Source organism: Lutra lutra, chromosome 8, assembly GCF_902655055.1.
Source record: "Lutra lutra chromosome 8, mLutLut1.2, whole genome shotgun sequence".
NCBI lineage: Eukaryota > Metazoa > Chordata > Mammalia > Carnivora > Mustelidae > Lutra > Lutra lutra.
The window spans coordinates 53,809,290-53,835,117 of NC_062285.1; the positions used below are offsets into that span (position 1 = coordinate 53,809,290).

At 37.1% G+C, this 25,828-nt stretch overlaps 2 protein-coding genes across 2 annotated transcripts; one reads left to right on the forward strand and one right to left on the reverse strand.

The window, feature by feature from the left end:
- Positions 1–3,832: 3,832 nt before the first annotated feature.
- Positions 3,833–4,810, reverse strand: LOC125107326 (olfactory receptor 9K2-like). Its single transcript, XM_047742299.1, has one exon. The coding sequence runs from the start codon at positions 4,793–4,795 to the stop codon at positions 3,833–3,835; it is 963 nt and encodes a 320-aa protein (XP_047598255.1). The 5' UTR covers positions 4,796–4,810.
- Positions 4,811–12,095: 7,285 nt separating this feature from the next.
- Positions 12,096–13,037, forward strand: LOC125107325 (olfactory receptor 9K2-like). The gene has a single exon (XM_047742298.1). The coding sequence runs from the start codon at positions 12,096–12,098 to the stop codon at positions 13,035–13,037; it is 942 nt and encodes a 313-aa protein (XP_047598254.1).
- Positions 13,038–25,828: the final 12,791 nt, after the last annotated feature.

A 25,828-nucleotide genomic window follows, 5' to 3' on the forward strand; every position in this document is an offset into this window, starting at 1 on the left:
CTGTGTTCAAGCATTCTAGAACTGGAACAGGAGCAGTGGCCTAGTTCTCTTAGAGTGACACTCTGGCTTTATGAGCAGGTTTCTGGGTGAGGTCAGTAGCCTATGATCTTCTAAGCTTATCTCTCTTGGCAAAAAATCTCTATCCTTTGAACTGGAGCAAGTGGAATTGGAGGCCTGTAATTCTTGGCCTGTTATGCCTGGGGTAGCTTCTACTCGATGAATAGGCCCTGGGTAGAGGAAGAGATTTCTAGACATTTTAGCCTCTCTTGCCTTGAATAGAGCTTCTGCAATGTGGAGCTGGAAGAAATAAGAAATGTTTTCAGCCCACTCCTCTCAAGGTGATATGGTAGCCCCTGAGTGGGATCCAGGTGAAGAGGAGCCTGTCTGCCCTTGCCTGTGCACTTTCTATCACCCTAGGCTGAAAAGTGGAGGGAGGGAGGGAGTGGGAGTGGGCTCTGGCTCAAATACAGATGTGTGCATATTCCTATTGGCTTTATTCACAATATCCCTGATTTCAGAACCTACACTGTATAGCACAGGCATCCACCTTGAATGAAAAGTAAAATGAGAAGAGTAATTTCTTAACAGGAGTGAGAACAGAATATACCTGAATGCAATTCCTGTAGCAATACAGAAATTTCTTGATACCAGGAAAGAAAAGAAAAAAGTCAGCACTGAAAAATTAGTTCACTTATCTTCTGTGGTAAGGTCTACTAGCTTCTAGCTTAGCCTGAGGATTCTTTTAGGAGTCAGTTGGATGACACCGGATGTATATTGTTCTAGGGAATGATATATTCAGTGATCTTTCTTGGTGTCCCTCTCAGTGATATCCTGGTGTGTGTGTGTGTGTCTGTGTGTGTGTGTGTGAGAGAGAGAGAGAGAGAGAGAGAGAGAGAGAGATGGAGAGATAGAGAGCAAGAGTGAAAGCATGCTAATGTTTGATTTTATGTGTATATGTGCATCCAATGGTGGTTTTGGTGGGGGGTACAGCATATGGTGCTTGTGGAGGAATGTTGTTCTCCCTTGACAGTCAATACCATTGTTAGGGTCTTTTTTTTCTTTTTTTCTTTTTTTTTCTTTTTAAGGATTTTAGTTTTATTTATTTGTCAGAAAGAGAGTGAGAGAGAGAGAGAGCAAGTGCACAGGCAGGCAGAGGGGCAGGCAGAGGCAGAGGGAGAAGCAGGCTCCCTGCCGAGCAAGGAGCCCGATGTGGGACTCCATTCAAAGGACACTGGGATCATGACCCGAGCCGAAGGCAGCCACTTAACTGACTGAGTCACCCAGGTGTCCCAGGGTCTTTTTTTCTCATTTTGATAAAGGATTACTAATAGCCAATGGACAAAAATTTAAAGTGCTAGGAGCATCATTCATTTCAGGTTTATTACACTATAGGACTATACCTATATATATAATTACCACTATAGCTGTGGTCTGAGGGCTCTGCATTTTATTCCCAGGGGAGGGTTAGTAAAATATGCCTCTTTCAACCCACACATGTTTGTCCTTCATTTCAGGAAAGAAATAAGACACAACCTTAGCATGTGAGCATTTATTTGGAAATCTTCATGAAGTTTTTCTACTAAGTGGGCCCCCTGTTTTCCCCAGTAATCTGTGTTTTTAGAAATGTGAAAGAAAGTGATGACATTTTGTTAAAGTATAAGAGAGGATTCTTAGAGAAAGACATAGGTAAAGAGATGAATAGATATCACATCTGATGATAAGATACTATTTTGTATTTAATTGGAGGCTCTATTGCCTTTTTGGTCATTTTACAAACTTTTCCATTAGTTGTCACCAGAGGGAAAGGTAAAGATTGAAATGATAATGTAGTAGGCAGTTTCTCAAGCTCTGTTTACGGAAATGAAAGCAGACACTTGGAGACTTGGGGATGCTTCATGGCAGAGAGTGAAGGGAAAGGGGCAGAGAAAGTTTCTGTTTTCCTCTCTCAGACTTAAAACATCAATTGTGTAGAAAGCAGGAAGAATGGGCAAATCTGACAGCTCTGAAATATGTGGATTAAAAATTTTATGTGAAATTTATATAATCTAATTATTCAAGTAACTGAGATCTAGATACTGTTATGCACCCCATTTTACAGGAGGAAATAACAATGCAGAGATAGTATGTAACTTGCGCAAAGTCACATTGGCAAACCCAGAATTTGAAAGCTCAGTCTGGCACATGAGCCTATTTTCTTAACTCTGAAGTTAACCATGAACTATTATTACCCTTATGCTTTCTTCCTCATTTATGAGGTGACATTGAGTCGGAGATGCTCAAACATTAGAAGTCATTATTTTTCTACCTCATTCTCTTTTTATCAACCATCCTGGTCAATATTCAGCTTACATTACCTGCCATTCTAAAGATAGTCCATTACTGTCCCTAATAATTCTGCCCTTGGTCAAGCCATCATAACCTCTTACTTGGACAATCACACAGTTTCTGGAATTACCATCTTCTCCTTGTGAATATTTATCTTCCACAAAGCTACCAGTATGGTTTTTGTAAAATGCCAATTTGAATACAGCACTATCTTCCTAAAAATCCCCAATGCCTAACCTCTGTCTACAGAATTAAGGTCAGTTTCCTTGGCTTGACATAGAGGTTTGAATGATTTCCATTAGTTTCCTTTTAAAAAGCTCGTCCTTCATTCATTGTCTTGTGCATAACAAACTTCATGAAGTTCACCATATAGTTATTTCTCCCTTTGCATAGAAGCCTATTTATTTCATGTTGCTTAATGCTATTTATTTATTTATTTATTTAAAAAGATTTTTATTTATTTCTTTGACAAATATCACAACTAGGCAGAGAGGCAGGCAGAGAGAGAGGAAGGGAAGCAGGCTCCCTGCGGAGCAGAGAGCCCAACTCCCAACTCGGGGCTCAACCCCAGGATCCCGGGACCATGACCCGAGCCAAAGGCAGAGGCCCCAACCCACTGAGCCACCCGGGTGCCATCAATGCTATTTATTTTTAAAAATGTGCTTTAGACAAGTTCCCTGATCATTAGGACCAGTCCCCTTAAGAGGTTGCGCTCTTTCTGTGTTTACAAATGTCTTTTGCAGTGGATTTCCATATGGTATTTTAATTCTCTAGTTAGCTGTTTCCCTCTTATTTCATGGTGAGCTAAGTACTGAAATTATTTATATGTAGGGAATGTTATAGGGCAAGTAGTTCACCAAAATTCAATAATTATCAATGTGATGAATTAATTCTCACTAAGCCATATGTAACAAAAAATGAATTACTTTTAATTTTTGTTCATTTTCATTACAGTTTTCTTGTGAAGTGAGAGGATTTGCAAGAATAATTGATCTAAGCTAGAGAAAACATTTAAGAAGTGTGTCAATCATTCAGCTTCTGGATAATTGAGCAACTAATGTGTCACCCTTAGGATTTTGTATGCTCTAGAGCATATGTTTCTCTCATCTAGTACTCAAAAAGATTTCTTGGATCAATCTTATATTTTGTTCTGTCTTATTATATCAGATTTTGTTATATCAACAATTATACACCTTATAAAACATTTGTTCCTAATTCAAGATAAACAATATATCTCAACATCATCCTCTGAGTGCCAGTAGCAAACTTGGAATATATTTTCCCTAAAATCAAATTACATGGCAATCATGATCTTTACCCAAATGTAGACGAAGTACAGAGAAAGCCATTTCCCTCTAAAATCAACAGGAAAAATCCACCCAAATGTGCTCTTCAGCTGTAAGTACATGGGATTCAAAGGAATAAACTTTCTAAAATATGTCAAAATTGTGAGTGCTTTATGTGCATCAATGCCTTCCAAAATTGTCATATTGTTCAGGCCTTTCAGTTATATCATTGTTAAGATAGAATTAAATAAAAATATTTTTTTCCCCAGAATCTTTCTCAGAGCTTCTTTGACATCTTTGTTTCTGAGGGAGTAAATCAAAGGATTCAACATGGGAGTGACTAAGGTGTAACATAAGGAAGCCACTTTACTCAGCTCAGGAAATCTGTCAGGGATGAAATACATAAAAATAATGGCACCATACAGTACACTCACGACTCCTAGGTGAGAGCTGCAAGTGGAGAAGGCTTTCTTACGTCCCTCAGTGGATCTTATCTTTAGAACCGTGGACACAATATACATATAGGACACCATAATGACAATTATGGTAGGCAAAATAATAATGCTGCATAAGAAAAAGGAAACTATCTTATGTAGGTAGAGATCAGAACAAGAAATCCTTTGAAGTGGACGGTAATCACAGTAGAAGTGGTCGATAGCTCGGGAAGCACAAAAGGACAAAGTGAACGTCACACTGGTCAAAAGAATAGAGCTGATGCAGCCACAAAAATAGGAACCAGCCACCAACTGAATGCAGAGATGAGTTGACATCTGGACAGAGTAGAGGAGTGGGTTGCAAATGGCAATGAAGCGGTCATAAGCCATGGCTGCCAGGAGAAATCCCTCAGCCACAATGAACAAGGCAAAGAGGAAGAGCTGGGTCACACAGCCTGCAAAGGAGATGGTCTTGCTTTCAGACCAGAAGTTGATCATAGCTTTGGGTGCAATAACAGAAGAATAGAAGAGATCAATGAAGGAGAGATTGCCTAGGAAGAAATACATTGGTGTGTTCAGCCGGGGATAAGTCATAATAATGGTCATCATCCCCACATTCCCTAGAAGGATCATGGCATACACAAGCAGAAAGAGCAGGAAGAGGAGAATGTGGAGTTCTGGGCGGACCCTGAAGCCTACAAGAATGAAGTCAGTCACTTCTGAGCGATTGCTTGTTCCCCTGTCACCCATGGCAGAAACCTGCTGAGAGGCACAAAGTAAAATGAACAAATGAAATCTGGGCTTTGTTTATAGTGACATAAATATTTTCTTTAATGTAGAATAAATTATTTACATCTTAATTATTGCATATAAAATAATTTTAATATCATGAAGAATCAGGAATTTGGATTAGCTAATACTAGTTCTATGAGGTGGTTATTCTATGAAGCAGTGAAAGATGTTAATGGGTTACTGTATTTAAATAATAATTTGGGGGACTCTTGGTGGCTCAGTTGGTTAAATGTGCCTTTGGCTCAGGTCATCATTTCAAGGTCCTAGGAGACCCTCACTGGGCTCTGCTCAGTGGAGATCCTGCCTTTCCTATTCCCTCTGCTCTTCCCTCCAAAAATAAAGAAATAAAATCTTAAAAAAATAAAAATAACAATCTGAGGGTTTTGAAGGGGCAGGGGGGTGGGAGGTTGGGGGATCCAGGTGGTGGGTATTGGAGAGGGCACGGATTGCATGGAGCACTGGGTGTGGTGCAAACATAATGAATACTGTTATGCTGAAAAAATAAAAAATTAAAAATAAATAAATAAAAATAACAGCAATGTCAACAATAGCCAAACTGTGAAAAGAGCGGAGATGCCCTTCAACAGATGAATGGTTAAACATGTGGTCCATATACATGATGGAATATTCCTCAGCCAGAAGAAAGGATGAATACCTAGCTTTTGCATCACCATGGATGGAACTGGAGGATATTATGCTAAGTGAAATAAGCAGAGACAGTGAATTATCATAGGGTTTCACTTCTTTGTGGAACATAAGGAATAGCATGAAAGACATTAGGAGAAGGAAGGGAAAAATGAAGGGGGGGGGTCAGAAGGGGCGATGAATCATGAGAGACTATGGACTTGGAGAAACAAACTGAAGGTTTTAAAGGGCAAGTGGGTGGGGGAATGGGTTAGTGCAGGGCTGGGTATTAAGGAAGGCACATACTGCATGGAGGACTGGGTGTTACACACAAACAATGAATCTTGGAACACCACATCAAAACAAATGATGTACTGTGTGGTGACAGAAAGTAATAAAAAAAAGTTTAAAAATGAAGAAAAAATAAAAAAATTAAATCAAAATTTGGCTGAATATATACCAAGTTGTAACATATTATTTTGTCTAATTTTAGTCACATTTTGAATATCTATTCTCAATATATTAAATAATCATCTTTATCTAAAATAAGAGTATTACATATAACCTAAAATATGAGCAATACATTTAATCAGTATAATAGTGCTGTAGCCATTATCATTGCCTCTCAGTGTTTGAATCGTTAAACAACAGTAACAAATATATAAGAAAATATTTTTACCTTTTTTGCCTCCATCTATTTAGTTTCCATTATCACACTGCCATTTTTGAAAATAGAATAAAAAATGAGACGTTATTCCCAGGTTAAAATTAATAACATCAAAAAAATCACTAAGCCTATGTCACAGTTTCTAAAGCTCCTTCCAAATATATTTTCATTTACTCAAGTCATTGCTATTCCTCCCAAATAAATTCACTGTTATTGCTCCATTAGATATCTATATCTGTATCTGTATCTACAGATATATCTACAGATACATATATTTCCATTAGTAATTATGTAGTTTAATATATTCCGTATTTGGTTAGCCTTTTTCTTTGAAGCAGAGATAGAAGCTGATGAATATTCCAATCCTTACATGACAATGAATGACTTTTTATCAAAGCTGCATCAGTTTGAGGACTTTCACTCTTTAGTCAGGGCAAGTAAACTTAAGGAATACATATATAGAGAGGGGGGGGTGGGTGTGGGAGGGAGAGAGGGAGAGAGTTCCTTTCTTGAATTCTATTATGCCTTACATATCTTAAAGTAAGGATAATGGGATAACCATGGATATTTAAGGACCATAACAACCTTGGGTCTCCAGAGTCCATGATCACTTGGTAGAGTATCAGCAGTGATTGTGATGGTCTTACTCATTTTACTTCTGACACTTTTCTTCAGGATTTTGCAACATTGAGGTTTTGCTCATCCACTGTGACGGATTCCACTGGGAGAGGAGTAATCATAAAGGCAATTATGGAGACATAAGTGCAAGCTCAAGGGCTGTTGTCCATGAGGACTGCAGTAGGTTCAGAAATAAGCAAATAATCTAATAATGGTCCAAATATAAGGAACTTTCCTTCTCTGGTTTTGCCTATCCTTTGGGAAATTTCTCTGGACTTTATTTTCTGTATTGATAAGGAAAAACTTCTTGATAATTATCATAGCATACATATTGGTAGGCATAAGAAAACAGCTTTAAATGCTTGTGCTACACGAGATAAGTTTTAGATGAATGAATATACTAAATCATGTGATAAATTACGTTTGTTAGGCTTTGAAAAAAAATAGAGGTTAACTTCAAATTATGAGTTACCTGTATTCCTGATATAGACATATTTCATGATGTGCAAATGCCCTTTAAGTCACAAAGTCAGCTAATGTTTTGCTAATTCTATGCTTTCTTATGTTTACATGCTAAGTAGAAAATATAAGGGAAGAAATTATAACATTCAAAAATCATTTTAAAAATCCTTAAGAATATTTATGAAAGATCATGATCTGTATTTAAAAATCCTCAATAACTATGTGTGACTTAAAGACTACAGTAAAACCAGAAACACATTACTTTAATGAAATTAATATTATAAGGATGCCATTTCCCCTAAATATATTCATAACTTAATTTTAATTCTATTTTTAGAAAATCCATTTTTAATTAAAAATTATTCCTAGAATTTAAACGGATTTTTAAAATTTGTAGATAGCAGAGTATATGGAACCAAAGCTTTTCTTTATTATAATGCAGTATTAGTAAAAGATTGGTAAGTATAGGAAGAGTATACAGTTTAAGTATTTTAAACAGGAAAATACCAATCAGGGTGAATTGATGGCTATCAAATTTGGGAAGGCTGGAGGAACTTCTGAGTGACATTCTTACAATGACCCTTAGAGCAATATAGTAAAATTCAGAAAGATAGGCTATCAGTGGATACAATTTAAAAGTGGAGCATCTTAACTGTGGTCTAAGGATCAGACACGTGGAAGAAAGGAGATGTCACTCCTTCCTCAACCATCAACATAGCTTCTCTGTGAGGTTGGGGAATCAAAGATACTCCGGCAAATAGCTCATATGTTTGCACAACCTTCCTAAGGTGACATTTCCCTGGTAGAAAATATCAAAAAGAACAGAAAATTGATGTCCAACTCACTGTGCCCTTTAAAATTCTGAGTTTGTGTGGATCATATTGGTAGAGTAAAATTTGTGCCAAGAATACTAGTAGCGGGAAACATTTGAACTTCCAACAACTCCAATTTAGAAAGTACATGGAATAGAGTTTGGTTATCCACTCTCCAAAATGTGCCAGAATCCAATATATTTTTGCTTATCCTTAAACTTCCCACAATGGCATTGGCAATAAAAATATTCTAGTGCTTAAAATGCATAAGAACACTTATTATCATTCACAATAGATGGGGCAGAAAGAAACCCTCAACAGATTCAATGATTGAAATCATTCAGTATATGTTCTTTGATAATGGTTAGCTTAATAGAGGAAACAGTAACAACTAAATAACGGATTGAGAAACTCTATGAGCATGGACATTAAAAATACTTCCCAAAACTCAATGGATCAAAAGGAAATAAAATTAAATGTTGACTTAGTTTCAAGTAGAGAGAGTCAATTATCATATGGTTTCACTTATTTGTGGAGCATAATAAATAAAATGGAGGACATGGGGAGTGGAAAGGAGAAGGGAGTTGAGGGGAATTGGAAGGGGAGGTGAACCATGAGAGACTATGGACTCTGAAAAACAACCTGAGGGTCTTGAAGGGGCGGCGGGTGGGAGGTTGGGGGAACAAGGTGGTGGTTATTAGGAAGGGCACGTATTGCATGAAGCTCTGGGTGTGGTGCAAAAACAATGAATACTGATACACTGAAATGAAATAAAAAAAAAAGAAAAAATGTTGACTTAGTTTGAGCTAAATAATAAATTATATCTAAACTTTTGCAATATAGAAAAATAAGCACTTAGAGGGATATATACAAGGCATTGTAGGTAAATATTATAAACAGGTAAAACAGAAACATCGACATTGATCTTCTATTTTAATATTGAAATAGAAAAGAGCAAGTCAAAACAAAAAAATAAAAGAAAGTAAATGTTATACATAAAAATTCATGAAAAAGGACAAAATATGGATAATATAAGATATTTACATGGCTTAACTTTTTTTTCTATTGGCCATTCTCGTGTTTTTTATTAAGTTCTTAATTTTAATTCCAATACATTTAATGTACAGTGTTATATTGGTCTCAGGTGTACAATATAGTGATTCCTCAATTGTTGTATACCTTACTCAATGCTTATCATGATTACTATATTCTTTAATCTCTATCCTTTATTTCCCCCATCCCCCTATCCACCTCCCCTCTGGTAGACATCAGTTTGTTCTCTATAGTTAAGAGTCTGTTTCTTGGTTTCTCTCTCCCTTTTTTCCTTTGCTCATTAGTATTGTTTCTTAAATTCCACGTATGAGTGAAATCATAGTGTATTTGTCTTTCTCTGACTGACTTTCACTTGGAATTATACTCTCTAGCTCCATCCATGTCATTGAAAATGGCAAGATTTCATTCTTTTTGAAATGGTTGAGTAATATTCCATTGTGTATATAGACCACATCTTCTTTATCCATTCATCTATTGATGGACACTTGGACTACTCTCTCATAATTTGGCTATTGTAAATAATGGTGCAATAAACTTGGGGGTGCATGTATCCTTTTGAACCAGTGTTTTTGTATTTTTGGTTAAAGAGCTAGTTGTGCAATTACTGGGCTATAGGGTAGTTCTATTTTTAACTTTCTGAGGAATCTCCATACTGTTTTCCACAATGGCTGCACCAGTTTGCATTCCCACCAACAGTACACGGGGGGTCCTTTTTCTCCACATCCTCATCAACACTTGTTTCTTGTTTTTGATTTTAGCCATTCTGACAGGTATGAGGTGATCACATAGCTTACCATTGATTCTTGGAAAGACTAGTAAGATGTACAAAACCCTGGCAAATGTAACAATGGAAAAACAGCAAAATTAATTGACAAGTATCAGGAATGAAAAGGGGATGGCATTACAGATACTCCTGACATTTAAAAAATATATTTGGCTGAATCTTGAACAATATGGGTTTGAACGGCATGGGTCCACTTCTTAAATGCAAAATTTTTTTCAATAAATACAGTACAGTGCTGTAAGTGCCTCTTCCTTATGATTTTCTTAATAATGTTTTCTTTCCCCCAGCTTATTTTAGTGCAAAAGCAGCATATAATACATATAACAGACAAATGTTAACAAACTATATTATCAGTAAGGCTTCTGGTCAACAGCAAGTTATTAGTAGTTACAATTTTACAGAATCAAGAATTTTATGCAGATTTAAACTATATGGGAATTCTATGTTCCTAACCTGTGCCCAGGGGTTCAGCTGTATAATAAAGAATATATATGTTTTTTTACTAAACATAGATGATTTTTAAAAATAAAAATATTTTAAATAGGGGCGCCTGGGTGTGTCAGTGGGTTAAACCTCTGCCTTTGGCTTAGGTCATGATCTCAGGGTCCCAGGATCGAGCCCCACATCAGGCTTTCTGCTCAGGTGGGAGCCTGCTTCCCCCTCTCTCTCTGCCTACTTGTGATCTCTCTCTCTGTCAAATAAATAAATTTAAAAAATCTAAAAAAAATTTTAAATAGATCAAGATGATGTATAAAGGAGAAATATAAATTTAAAAATATCATCTATAGAAATTAAGTTTTAATAATAATCTTCCAATGAAGAAAGATTCTTTTCTAATTCACTTCACTAGTGTTTACTATCAAACATCAATGAAGAAACAAGATTGGAGAACCTAAATGGTTCAGTTGCTTAAGCATCTAACTCTTGATTTCCACTCAGGTCATGATTTCAGGGTCATAGATTGAACCTCACATAGGGCTCTGTGCTCAGCAGGGAGTCTGCTTGAGATTCTCTCTCACTCTCCCTCCTTCCCCCACTCATGTGCATGCTCTCTCTCTTTCTAAAATAGATTAACAAATCTTAAGAAAAGAAACAAGATCATTCTTATATAAACAAGAATCATCATAAAGTCAGTATCTCCCAGCTGTATTTATGAGTCTGTCATTAGTCTCATATAGGAATTAAAACAAAAATTATAGGTAAATCTGTCTCATAAATTTAACTTCAAAAGTTTTAAAGTTGAGGGAAATTGGAAGGGGAGGTGAACCATGAGAGACTATGGACTCTGAAAAACAATCTGAGGGTTTTGAAGGGGCGGGGGGTGGGAGGTTGGGGGATCCAGGTGATGGGTATTGGAGAGGGCACGGATTGCATGGAGCACTGGGTGTGGTGCAAAAATAATGAATACTGTTACGCTGAAAAAATAAAAAATAAAAAAAATTTAAAAATAAATCTTTTTTCCTCTTAAAAAAAAGTTTTAAAGTTTAGAAGCTGGATACGACATGGATTTCTTGACAAATTTAAGAAAACAGTATCAACAACCTTTACAGGATACAAATTATAAAGGCATCAATCACATTTTAGTTTTGCATTTAAATAAAATTAGATTTTTTCCTGGAAGTTGAAGTCTGCTTTTATTTTTAAAGATCTCAAAAAGACAGTTAACTCCTTAGTAACTTACTTGCTGTTGTAAGAGCTCTTTTTGGTAGAAAGTTCATATTATCTTGAAAAGAACTTGTATCTTTCTTTTGCTAGATTAATTATGTTTACTGTTTTGAAGCAAAGTATTATTATAAAAATGAATATAAAATGATAAATGAAATTTAAGGAAGTGTCTTTTTCTTAATATGAAGAGTTAGACTTTAGTACTTTGAAATCACAAATGACATCTTGCAAACCATCTGTATGACAAGATAGAAAGACATAAGGACATATCAGACTTTGTTGTGTTGAAATTCACAGTAAACTTGAATACAAAATATTTCACCTTGAGTTCAAATTCCAGTTTGAACCCGAACCAGTTGTGTTACCTTAAACAGTTGTGTTACCTTAGACACGTCAAATATCTCTCATCTTGAATTTTCTCATGTGTGTAAACTTAATGGGACTTAACTTGAAAGTATTCTGTCAACTATAAGTTTTTTTTTTTTTTAATGTAAAGTATTATACGTGATGGTAGAGAAATAGTGGAAACTTTATCTGTTGACTTTCTATTATACTTTAAAGCAGAAATTTGCCATGGGTGACAAGGGCGGAGACAACCACTCAGAAGTGACTGACTTCATTCTTGTAGGCATCAGGGTCCGTCCAGAGCTCCACAGTCTCCTCTTCCTACTATTCCTGATTGTTTATGGGATGGTCCTTCTGGGGAACCTTAGCATGATTGGCATCACTGTGACTGATCCCCGGCTGAACACACCAATGTATTTCTTCCTAGGCAATCTCTCCATCATTGACCTCTCCTACTCCACTGTGATTGTACCTAAAGCCACGGTCAACATCCTGTCTCAGAGAAAGACCATATCTTTTGCAGGTTGTGTGGCTCCGCTATTTCTTTATGCACTCTTCATGGTCACAGAGGCTTTTGTCCTGGCAACCATGGCCTATGACCGCTTCATTGCCATCTGCAACCCACTCCTCTACACTGTCCGCATGTCAAGAAGCCTCTGTATCCAGTTGGTGGCTGGTTCCTATCTCTGTGGCTGGGTCAGTTCCATCCTTCAAATCAGTGTAACCTTCTCAATGTCTTTCTGTGCTTCCCGAGTCATTGATCACTTCTACTGTGATTCCAACCCAATTGAGAAGATCTCCTGTTCCAATATCTTTATGAATAAGATGGTGTCATTTAGTCTGGCTGTGCTCATTATTTTGCCCACAATAGTTGTTATTGTGGTATCTTATATGTATATTGTGTCTGCAGTCTTAAAAATCCGCTCCAGTGAAGGGAGGAAGAAAGCCTTCTCCACTTGCAGCTCCCACTTGGGGGTTGTAAGTTTGCTCTATGGGACTGTCTCCTTTGTCTACCTCACACCTCCATGTAACCCTGAACTTCGTAAAGTGGCTTCAGTGTGTTACATTTTGTTCACACCTATGCTGAACCCTTTAATCTACTCTCTAAGAAACAAGGATATTAAAGCTGCCATGAAAAAAGTCCTATGGAAGAAAAAAGTTGTACTTTAAATCTGCTTCCACATGTTCTGTTCTTGTACCAGCTGATTTTATCTTCTTGATCTTTTAGACTCAGGCATTTTAAAGCTCAGGTTTATTTAAAAAAGAAAACCCCACCCCCTCAAGGAAAAATGCACCTCAACTGTTTTATCCCACAGCATTAATAACATCCTGTAAAGAAAGCTCGAAATAACATATTCACTTTTTCTCAAGGCAATGTTAAATCTGAAAATTCTGGACACCATGAAGATCTGCTGCATTTCTGTAAAGGGTTATGTATTTCTCACTCTGCAGGCAATAATATGTTGTGCAAATGGGGAAGTATAGAATTTTATAGTATTGCTTCCCTGTGTGTGTAAGTAAAATAGAGATGCAGAAAATACCTAGCATAATTATTAACTTAGAAACTGTGTAACCCAATTGTTTGTATGCAAATGATAGTATAAATGCTAGTGGTGTACTTTGTTTTCCATGTCAGGCAAAAGATAAGAGAGCGTGTGGATATAATGAGGAGGAAAGGGAAAGGTAGAATAACCAGTGATCTTTGTTGAATTAATAGGCCAAAAAAGAAATGTGAAAATTTCATTGATTTTGTAAGTTAAGATATTTTATTCAAATTTCTTTGAATGACAGAGTCATGCCTACTTTGCTGTCATACCATGAAAATATTTTAGGATATTTACGATATTTTACAACTCATGCTCTCTATGTTTTGGATGACACAAATTATTCGTAGTGAATATGCAGTTAGTGAAGGCACCACATTCAAACGAAGTGAGCTTGAGAATCTCAGTGAAAAATATCACAAGGCCTTACAGTAACCTTCATGAATAGTTGGATTATATGTATGTGCAAGCATGTGTTATATTTGTGTATGTATGAGTATGTTTATTAGTTTGGTTAAGGAGTAATAAAAGTGTTATTAGTGCTAAGCATCAAATGCCAATTGAGAGAAGAGTGGTTAATGCAGCAGCAACCCACAGATTTGACAGGTATCAAGGGAAGCCAAGTTCTAGAGAAAGTTATAACAGGTCACTGTTTTTTACAAGTGCTCTAAGTGCTAAAACGAAACAGGGCTTCAGTGAAACAGTTAATGCTTAAGTCCAAACAAAATCAAATGTGGAAAAAGCTAAACCTAAGAAATAAGGTACAGTGATCAGTTTTGTCCATGTACCTGGCATTGTGAAAACCCAAAACATGGGTATCTGATTAACCCTTCTTTTTTTTCAGTTTTTGTTTAGATAGCAAAGCTTTCTTTGATGAATGCACAAGGCATTCATTTTGTGGGTTAATGTTTATTAGGGTTCAAGATTTGATTAATAATTATTTAAGAGATAAAGAGATCAGCAAAATGGTTTTTAAAAAATTAAGGTTATATTTATCCCCTCCTCCCTAAACCTGTGGATCTACCATTATAGCTGATACTCAGAGGTAACCATTTAATTATACTTGAGAAAAACATTATTTGAGAGCAAAATAAATATCCAGTTTGGCTTGGGAAAGTGATCATTGTCCTCTATTATTATTAGCCTGGAAAATACCCTTTTAAGTTTAGGTTTTACATGTTTCCATTGGATGCCCATTACTGTCAGAGTGTCACTCTGTTGTAGATTTAACAAGTGCAGGTTACTAAGGACTGTTGGGAAAAGGCAATAGAATACTGGATAAGAATACAGCCTAGATTCTTTTGCTTTAGTTTTTGTCTGGTTGATTCATATTTCCTGTTTTGTAGCCTTAACAGATAATAGTATTCCAGTGCAAAACCTCAGAAGTGGCATTGCTGAAACCACTTTAAATGTTTGAAGGAATCTGGAAAAGTTGAAAACCAAGGCAGCATACTTCCAAAGGTGCTCAACAAGGTCTCTATAATTTTCTTTCAATTGCCATAAACACTTGGGTAACTTTTTTCTCTGGATCTCCTATGAAAAGTAGTGCCTAATTTATATCTTTCTTGTTACTTGTGCCATTAAGATGCCACTGGAACATCCAATGTCTTACCAACCTTCTGTTGGCTTTCATTGACAAAGTCTTTTTTTTTTAAAAATGATGCATGGATTGCTTATGAAACACTGCTACATCCAAGAGACTTTGAAGATTACATTCTGCAACAAAGACATCACAAGTTGTTATTTAGGGGTGACTTTAAAATTGTACACAAAGGGACGCCTGGGTGGCTCAGTTGGTTAAGCAGCTGCCTTCGGCTCAGGTCATGATCCCAGCGTCCTGGGATCGAGTCCCACATCGGGCTCCTTGCTCAGCGGGGAGCCTGCTTCTCCCTCTGCCTCTGCCTGCCATTCTGTCTGCCCGTGCTTGCTCTCTCTCCCTCTCTCTCTCTGACAAATAAATAAATAAAATCTTTAAAAAAAAAATTGTACACAAAAATCCACATGAAGAAATCTTTTAATAGTGATACCATCTCAGGAAGCTGAAGATTGAACTCGCTTTCTCAAACACTATTAACTTATTTGTTGTTTTGTACCGTAGGATTCATCTTTCTTGATTAACGTTCTTAGTTTGGATATGCATGTATATTAATTGCCCTATAACATCATGTATTGCATTTTGTCTTTAAATTTTATGTATTGTTGATGGTTACCGAATATTTAGTGTAATGATGCAGAACTTCGGTGAAGGCATTTATAATAATATTTTCTATTGCCAGGATGTTAACATTCTCTGACTCTGATAGTTGTAAATGGTTATTAAGCACTGATTTGAAATTCACTAACATAGGTTAAAATGACTACATTAAGCATCTGTGGACAAGCACCCAGAGCTTGCTTCAATGTCTTTTCCTTAAGATAATTTCAACTTCTTATTATGAGATTTCACCTTTTTATGGTGATTGGAGAAGCTGAAGTGATTAGATATTGCAAAATGTTATAATGTCGAATTGATATTGGATTGTTTGTTACACTTATTCTTGTATGTTGAATATAAGATGTCATTTTGTCCAATCCCCTGAAAGCAACGTAGGTCATAAAATCAATAAAAGTTTTGAATGTGTGTAAGTTATTATTCAGGAGATCTCAGTGAGGACAAAGAAACCTACTTGTGAAGCCTGGAGAGGGAGAGGAACAAGAGATGGGATAAGAAAAAAGCAATATATCCTCAAAGTGAAAACATAAAAAAAAGGAATTAGTTTCAAAAGTAATTTCTTAATTCAATTTTGTAAACAAACAAAAACTGAAAACAGGAACTTTAACTAAAGACTGATTTTCCTATTTGTTCATTTTTATGAAATATGGCTTCTAGGATTTTGAAATAGTTTATTTTTTGCTTACCAACATTTAAAAATCATCTATTTATTTACATTTGCACTGGCATCAGTTTCTTCAACTGAATATATAATATAATATATAATATATATAATATAATAAAATATAATATAATATATAATACTTACGTTTCTTTTGTGGTAACTTACATAATTAACTTTGGATGACTTAAGCAAAAGCTAAATAATTAGACATGTAAATTATGTTTGGTTCTGTCTGCATATCCACAATCGTAAGGCTGGAAAGGGTGAGTTGTTTAGTCAGCATTTCAGGAAATTAGGTGTGGGAAATCGACAAAGAATAGGATCTAAATTTGTTTAATGCCATGCTATTGGAAATATTTACTTCACAAAAGTTCAGTGGTAGAGGGAGTGGCATTTAACTTTAATGTCTCACATCAACATCCTTAGAGAGAAGTATCAAGATGTTTTGGAAGCTAAGGGTTGTCGCTCTTGTCACTGAGGACAGGAAGATTTTCTGATACCTCAGGGGCACCTAACCCGGGTGTATGAGACCAGAACATCAATGGTTAATCCTCCTCAGCATCACTGTCTCCTAAAGAGATTGAATTTAAGTTTTCTCAGTGTTATTAGTGTCCCAACTTCTTTAGAGCCATCCAATATTAATTTGTGGGTTGTACTTATCAATCCAGCAAATAGTCTAACGGTTTAATAGTCTAACTTATCAATCCAGCAAACCATTAGACTAGTTGCATGAATCAGCACTTTAATTTAAAAATCTCTGGTAAGTACAAATTCTACCCAGTATCTATCTCACCACTAAAAGAGCCCTCAAAATTCATTCATGTCAACATACTTTGCATTTTGCCAGGATGTATCCAAAAAACAGTCAAATTTTAAAGCCAGTCTTTTACAAATTCTGCCCCTGCTTTGGAGCGCTATTCCCCTCGCAGCGTGCTGGGTTCTGATTCTGGTAACTGCACTCATGAAAATTAGGAGTAGGATGGATGTAACGGGAATTTAGCTTCTCCTTTCAAGAAATGTCCTCAGGAGTCCTAGCATCTTAGAGCAGGTAGAAAATAGCTCCATCGGGGAAATGAGTGGGTTTGTTTCCTATGCAAATGTGGTTGGGGTAGAGTGTCAAAAATATCAGGATATCTTATGGTTCTTGGTGCTATAGTAAATGGAATCAGTTCTCCAATTTGTCTTTCTGTATTTTTATTGTTAGTGTATAAGAAAGCCACTGATTTCTGTACATTGACTTTGTATCCTGCCACGTTACTGAATTGCTGTATGAGTTCTAGTAGTTTGGGGATGGAGTCTTTTGGGTTTTCCATATAAAGAATCATGTCATCTGCGAAGAGAGAGAGTTTGACTTCTTCATTGCCAATTTGGATACCTTTTATTTCTCTTTGTTGTTTGATTGCTGTTGCTAGGACTTCTAATACTATGTTGAACAAGAGTGGTGAGAGTGGGCATCCTTGTCGTGTTCCTGATCTCAATGGGAAGGCTGCAAGCTTTTTCCCATTGAGGATGAAATTTGCTGTGGATCTTTCATAGATAGATTTTATGAAGTTCAGGAATGTTCCCTCTATCCCTATACTTTGAAGCGTTTTAATCAGGAACGGATGCTGGATTTCGTCAAATGCTTTTTCTGCATCAATTGAGAGGACCGTGTGGTTCTTTTCTCTTCTCATATTAATTTGTTCTATCACATTGATTGATTTGCGAATGTTGAACCATCCTTGTAGCCCAGGAATGAATCCTACCTGGTCATGGTGGATCATCTTTTTAATGTGCTGTTGGATCCTGTTTGCTAGGATCTTGTTGAGAATCTTAGCATCCATATTCATCAGTGATATTGGTCTGAAATTCTGCTTTTTGGTAGGGTCTTTGCCTGGTTTGGGGACCAGGGTAATGCTGGCTTCATAGAATGAGTCTGGAAGTTTTCCTTCTGCTTCAATTTTTTGAGATACCTGGGAATAAACCTAACCAAAGAGGTAAAGGAGCTGTACTCAAAGAACTACAGAATGCTCATGAAAGATATTGAAGAAGACACAAAAAGATGGAAGACCATTCCATGCTCTTGGATCGGAAGAATAAACATTGTTAAAATGTCTATACTGCCTAGAGCAATCTATACGTTTAATGCCATTCCGATCAAAATTCCACCGGTATTTTTCAAAGAGCTGGAGCCAATAATCCAAAAATTTGCATGGAACCAGAAGAGACCCCGAATCACTAAGGAAATGCTGAAAAACAAAAATAAAACTGGGAGCATCACGTTAACCTGATTTCAAGCTTTACTACAAACACCAAGACAGCATGGTACTGGCATAAAAACAGACACATAGACCAGTGGAACAGAGTAGAGAGCCCAGATATGGACCCTCAACTCTATGGTCAAATAATCTTTGACAAAACAGGAAAAAATATACCGTGGAAAAAAGACAGTCTCTTCAATAAATGGTGCTGGGAAAACTGGACAGCTATATGTAGAAGAATGAAACTCGACCATTCTCTTACACCGTACACAAAGATAAACTCAAAATGGATAAAAGGCCTCAACATGAGACAGGAATCCATCAGAATCCTAGAGGAGAACATAGGCAGTCATCTCTTCGATATCAGCCACAGCAACTTCTTTCAAGATATGTCTCCAAAGGCAAAGGAAACAAAAGCGAAAATGAACTTTTGGGACTTCATCAAAATCAAAAGCTTCTGCACAGCAAAGGAAACAGTCAAGAAAACAAAGAGGCAACCCACGGAATGGGAGAAGATATTTGCAAATGACAGTAAAGACAAAAGGCTGATATCGAGGATCTACAAAGAACTCCTCAAACTCAACACACACAAAACAGATAATTTTATCAAAAAATGGGCAGAAGATATGAACAGACACTTCTCTAATGAAGACCTACAAATGGCTATCAGACACATGAAAAAATGTTCATTATCACTAGCCATCAGGGAGATTCATATTAAAACCACATTGAGATATCACCTTACACCAGTTAGAATGGCCGAAATTAGCAAGACAGGAAACAACATGTGTTGGAGGGGATGTGGAGAAAGGGGAACCCTCTTCCACTGTTGGTGAGAATGCAAGTTGGTGCAGCTCTTTGGAGAACAGTGTGGAGATTCCTTAAAAAATTAAAAATAGAGCTTCCCTATGACCCTGCAATTGCACTACTGGGTATTTACCCCAAAGATACAGATGTAGTGAAAAGAAGGGCCATCTGTACCCCAATGTTTATAGCAGCAATGGCCACAGTCGCCAAACTGTGGAAAGAACCAAGATGCCCTTCAACGGACGAATGGATGAGGAAGATGTGGTCCATATACACTATGGAGTATTATGCCTCGATCAGAAAGGGTGAATACCCAACTTTTGTAGCAACATGGACGGGACTGGAAGAGATTATGCTGAGTGAAATAAGTCAAATAGAGAGAGCCAATTATCATATGGTTTCACTTATTTGTGGAGCATAACAAATAGCATGGAGGACAAGGGGAGTTAGAGAGGAGAAGGGAGTTGGGGGAAATTGGAAGGGGAGGTGAACCATGAGAGACTATGGACTCTGAAAAACAATCTGAGGGTTTTGAAGGTGTGGGGGGTGGGAGGTTGGGGAACCAGGTGGTGGGTATTAGAGAGGGCACGGATTGCATGGAGCACTGGGTGTGGTGCTAAAACAATGAATACTGTTATGCTGAAAATAAAAAAAAAAATAAATTTTAAAAAATCAGGATATTCAAATTGTTGCAAATAATCTACATACCCAGATGTCCAGAGTTTATTCCTATAAGAGATGTCAGAAGTATGAATTGAGATACTTTGTAATCAGCCAAACCAAAAAATAATACTCTGGGGTTTAAGTTTTCAGCTATTTTAATCTCTGCAACTTGAAATATGAGATTATCTTGAATGGTGACAGAAATTTCCTATATAAGGGTGTGAATTTATTTATTTATTTATTTATTTATTTATTTATTTATTTATTTATTCATTTATGAGGGAGAGAGTGAGAGAGAGGGAACAGAAGAGGAGGAAAGTCAGAGGGGAGATGCCGACTCTTTGCCGAGCTGGGAGCCTGATGGGGGACTCCATCCCAGGACTCCAGGATCATGATCTCAACCTGCTGTTCCCAATACTCAGGTGCCCTAAGGGTGTGAATTTAAAAATATGAGCTTAATTTTAAGTTATAAGAAGTACTCATACTGTGTTGTAGTCTTTTAATCAATCATGCCATACTTTTATCTCATGATGGTGACTGTAAGGTTTATCACATTCTTGCTTTCATGGGCACATGATTCCATTTAACCATTTAATTAATGCCATAAGTTAATAGACAATTTTGCCACAAATTATGTGAACATCTAGGTTCTATTCTCAATATAAAATGGAGTTTCTTTTTCTTATATTTTTGGCTAATTTTACCTGATTCAGTTACATCTGTGTACTCTGAAACCAATTTTGGATATCTGTTTAGAGTTTTGGGTACAAGTAATAAAAACTGAGTTAAGTAACCTAGACAGAAAGTTATTTATTAGAAAGGTAAGAGTATTGGTGACATACAGAATTGATAGAAAGGCAGAGGAAAAAGATTTAAAATAGGGCGAGACTAAACACACTGCAGAGAATGGAGTAGGACATAGAGGTGTGGTATTGCAGGGACCCTTTGGAAGAGAATGTCACAAGTTAGAAATCGTGTTATCTGAGTCACTCTGCTGAATTCAAATTCTGGTGAGGAAGCATTTTCTTGCCCTTCCTCTGCTATGGGCCCATCCATTCACTAAAGGAAGATGGGATACCTTGACTGAGTCCAGTAGACTATCAAACTGGAAACTGTTAATGCCTCAAAAATAAATCAGGCATTGTTGAGAAAGAGGAAATGGAAACCAGATAGGAAAAAAAGCAATACATAGCCATGATACGGTTTTAATTCTCAATTCTTGGAGGACATTCTAACTGGGTGATGCTTAAATAATAATAATTTTGTCAGAAAATTATTATTATTGGGCTGCCCAGCATTTAAACATCTCTCTCTATTTGGGAAACTGCCTGTGTACAATTATTGGTGGGGAATATACCCTCACTACTTTTAAGGGAAATCTGAAGATTGAAAACCTTATCTCTCTGTTCCTGGAAGCTAGGACATGGGTATATGACCAGGAGTCAGACAATTTGATGCTTTTGCCTGGGACTTTGAATTTTAGAGAATAGTGGTAAGAAAATTCAAAGAAAACTTTGAATTTTAGAGAAGAGTGGTAAGAAAATTTAGCAGTTTACAATGAAGAGTATTGGTAGTGATGACAGGATCTAATGAATGAAAATCTTTGCCATATTTCTTGTGGTGCCATTTCACTGTCCTGTAGTATTGATGGTGACACAATTGTGGTTCCCAATACTGAGGAGAATAGTGGTGGCATTTTTGACTGTGTGTCTGGATGTTCAGAATTAGTTTCTACTCACTTTCCAAGTGAGATTTTTTGTCTTTCTGTGAATTTTGTGGGTTTCCCATATATATTTATTTTTTAAACAGCTTTATTGAGGTCTGTTTGATATAGAAACTGCACATATTTAATATACACAATTTAATTAATTTGGAAATATGCATACACTAGGGAAGCCATCACTATCATCAAGATTGCAAACATACACATCACCTCCAACAGTTTCTTCCTGCTCATTTTTTTTTGTTTCTGTTTTTTTTTTAATAGTTTAAAAATTTATTTGATGGAGAGATAGAGAGCACAAGTAGACAGAGAAGTGAGCAGAGGGATAGGGAGAAGCAGGCTCTCTGCTGAGTAGGGAGTCTGATGCTGGGCTTGATTCCATGACCCTGGGATCATGACCTGAGCAGAAGATAGCAGCTTAAACTGACTGAACCACCCAGGTGCCCCTGTTCAGTTTGGTTTTGTTTCCTTGCTTGGTTGTTGATGTTTTAAGATTTTATATATTTGAGACAGAGAGAGAGCAGAAGGAAGGGGTAGGTGTGGGGAAGAGGGAGAAGCAGATTCCTCACTGAGCAGGGGGCCTGACTCGATCCTGGGACCCTAACTAAGATCGTCACCTGAGCTGAAGGCAGATGCTTAACCAACTGAGCCACCCAGGAGCCTCTAGGTTGTTTGAATGGTTAATATGAATGAATATTTAAGGATCTATCTTTCAAAAAATCTGAAGTGCACCATATGAATTATAAACTATAGGCACTTGCTAACCAAAATAAGCCAGCCACAGAAGAACAAAAAGTTCATGATTCCACTTGCTGAGTTATCTAAAATAGTTAAGCTTATAGAAATAGAGTCAAATGGTCATTGTTAGAGGCTAGGGGAAAAGAAAATTGTGAGTTGTTTCCCACGTGTCAAGCAACAGTTATGCAACGTGAGTCAGTTTTAGAGATCTGTACAGCGTAGTGCCTATAGTTAATTCAGTATTGTGCACTGAAAAATTTGGTAAGAGGCTAGATCTCATGCAGTTTGTTCTCCCTACTTCTTTAGCCATTCTTTTATTGTTGAGTATTCACTTTGTTTATGTTTTTGCTACTAATAAACATCTTCCTGCACACATAATTATGTATTGCCAGATTGCTTTTGTGTATGAAACACATTCCCAACAGCAAAATTGTTAAATCAAAACTTTTATGCATTTCCATTTTTGTAGATGTTTAATAGATGTTTCTTAATTGTTTTCCTCAAAAAATGTGTATCATATGTCATATTGCATGGAATGCATGCATCTCCTTGTCTTTTTTTTTTTTCAAAGACATCTATTTATTTATTTGACAGAGAGAGAGAGGGAGAGAGAGAGATCACAAGTAGGCAGAGAGGCAGAGAGAGAGGAGGAAGCAGGCTCCCCGCCGAGCAGAGAGCCCAATGCGGGGCTCGATCCCAGGACCCTGAGACCATGACCTGAGCCGAAGGCAGAGGCTTTAACCCACTGAGCCACCCAGGTGCCCCACATCTTCTTGTCTTATATCACCACCAGCACTGGGTGCTAGCAATCTTAATTTTGTCAATCAGATGGGCGAAGAATGCATTGCCCACAGTACTGTTGCACTAGGACACTTCCAACATTTTTGCTCTTATTTTTCTGATATTTGAATGTGTAACTTGGACATAAGACATAGTTGTATTGTTTTGTAAATTCAGTCAGAAAATATTTGCCATTTGATTATAATAGGCAATTAAATTTATTGTAGCACTGATTTTTGGACTTATTTCTTTGACCAGATTTTGTAATTTCTGTTTCTGTGTGTCTTCCTTTTTCTTTTTCTTTTGAAATGGTTATTATTTTTTTTTAAAGATTTTATTTATTTATTTGACAGAGAGAGATCACAAGCAGGCAGAGAGGCAGGCAGAGAGACAGGAGGAAGCAGGCTCCCTGCTGAGCAGAGAGCCCGATGCGGGACTCGATCCCAGGACTCCGAGATCATGACCTGAGCCGAAGGCAGCGGCTTAACCCACTGAGCCACCCAGGCGCCCCAGAAATGGTTATTTTTAACAGATTATTTTTAGTATTATTCCTAGGAATTTCCACAGGCTCATTTAACCTAACAAGGGCCAATTACTAAATGTTTATCATTTTCCTAAATAAAATGCTGTCATTTTTTAAAAAAAAAATGCTGTCATTTTTTACTCAGTTGCTTTCATTTAATTTTAGTTTTTAAATTTATATAGCCATTACATAATACTGTTTATTTACCTTTATCAATCTATTTAACCCTTTATTTATTCATCATTCTTTTTTTAAATTAATGTTTTATTTGCTTCAGATCTGTGAATCATCAATCTTACACAATTCACAGCACTCACCATAGCACATACTCTCCCCAAAGTCCATAACCCAACTACCCTATCCCTACCCCCACCTCCCAGCAACCCTCAGTTTGTTTCCTGAGATTAAGGGTCTCTTATGGTTTGTCTCCCTCCCCAAGTCCCCATGTTGTTTCATTTTTTTACTCCCTACCCACCACACCCCCTGCCACTGCCTCTCAAATTCCTCACATCAGAGAGATCATATGATAATTGTCTTTCTCTGGTTGATTTATTTCACTTAGCAAAATACCCTCTAGCTCCATCCACGTCTTTGCAAATGGCAAGATTTCATTTTTTGGATGGCTGCATAGTATTCTATTATGTATATATACCACATCTTCTTTATCCATTCATCTGTTGATGGACATCTGGGTTCTTTCCATAGTTTGGCTATTGTGGACATTGTTGCTATAAACATTTGGGTGCATGTGCCCCTTTGAATCACTACATTTGTATCTTTAGGGTAAATACCCAGTAGTGAGATTGCTGGGTTGTAGGGTAGCTCTATATTCAACTTTTTGAAGAAACTCCATACTGTTTTCCAGAGTGGCTGTACTGGCTCGCATTCCCAACAACAGTGTAGGAGGGTTCCCCTTTCTCCGCATCCTCACCAGCATCTGTCATTTCCTGACTAGTTAGTTTTAGCCATTCTGACTGGTGTGAGGTGGTATCTCATTGTGGTTTTGATTTGTATTTCCCTGATGCTGAGTGATGTGGAGCACTTTTTCATGTGTCTGTTGGCCATCTGGATGTCTTCTTTGCAGAAATGTCTGTTCATGTCTTCTGCCCATTTTTTGATTGGATTATTTGTTCTTTGGGTGTTGAGTTTGATAAGCTCTTTATAGATTTTGGATACTAGCTCTTTATCTGATATGTCATGTGCAAATATCTTCTCCCATTCTGTCAATTGTCTTTTGGTTTTCTTGATTGTTTCCTTAGCTGTTCAAAATCTTTTGATCTTGATGAGGTCCTAAGAATTCATTTTTGCCCTTGCTTCCTTTGCCTTTGGTGATGTTTCTAGGAAGAAGTTGCTGTGGCTGAGGTGAAGAGGTTGCTGCCTATGTTCTCAGATATTTTGATGGATTCCTGTCTCACACTGAGGTCCTTCATCCATTATTTTTTTAAGATTTTATTTATTTATTTGACAGTTAGAGATCATGAGTAGGCAGAGAGGCAGGCAGAGAGAGAGAGGAGGAAGCAGGCTCCCTGCTGTGCGGAGAGCCCGATGTGGGGCTCGATCCCAGGACCCTAGAATCATGACCTGAGCCGAAGGCAGAGGCTTTAACCCACTGAGCCATCCAGGTGCCCCTCCTTCATCCATTTTGAGTCTATTTTTGTGTGTAGTGTAAGGAAATTGTCCAATTTCATTCTTCTGCATGTGGCTGTCCAATTTTCCCAACACCATTTGCTGAAGAGACTGTCCTTTTTCCATTGGACATTCTTTCCTGCTTTGTTGAAGTTTCGTTGACCATGGAGTTGGGGGTCTATTTCTGAGCTCTCAATTCTGTTCCATTGATGTATGTGTCTGTTTTTGTGCCAGTATCACACTGTCTTGATGATTACAGCTTTGTAACAGCTCAGAAGTCTGGAATTGTGATGCCGCCAACTTTGATTTTCTTTTTCAACCTTCCTCTGGCTATTCAGGGTCTTTTCTGGTTCCATATAAATTTTAGGATTATTTCTTCCATTTCTTTGAAAATAATTAATGGTATTTTTATAGGGATTGCATTAAATGTGTAGATTGTTT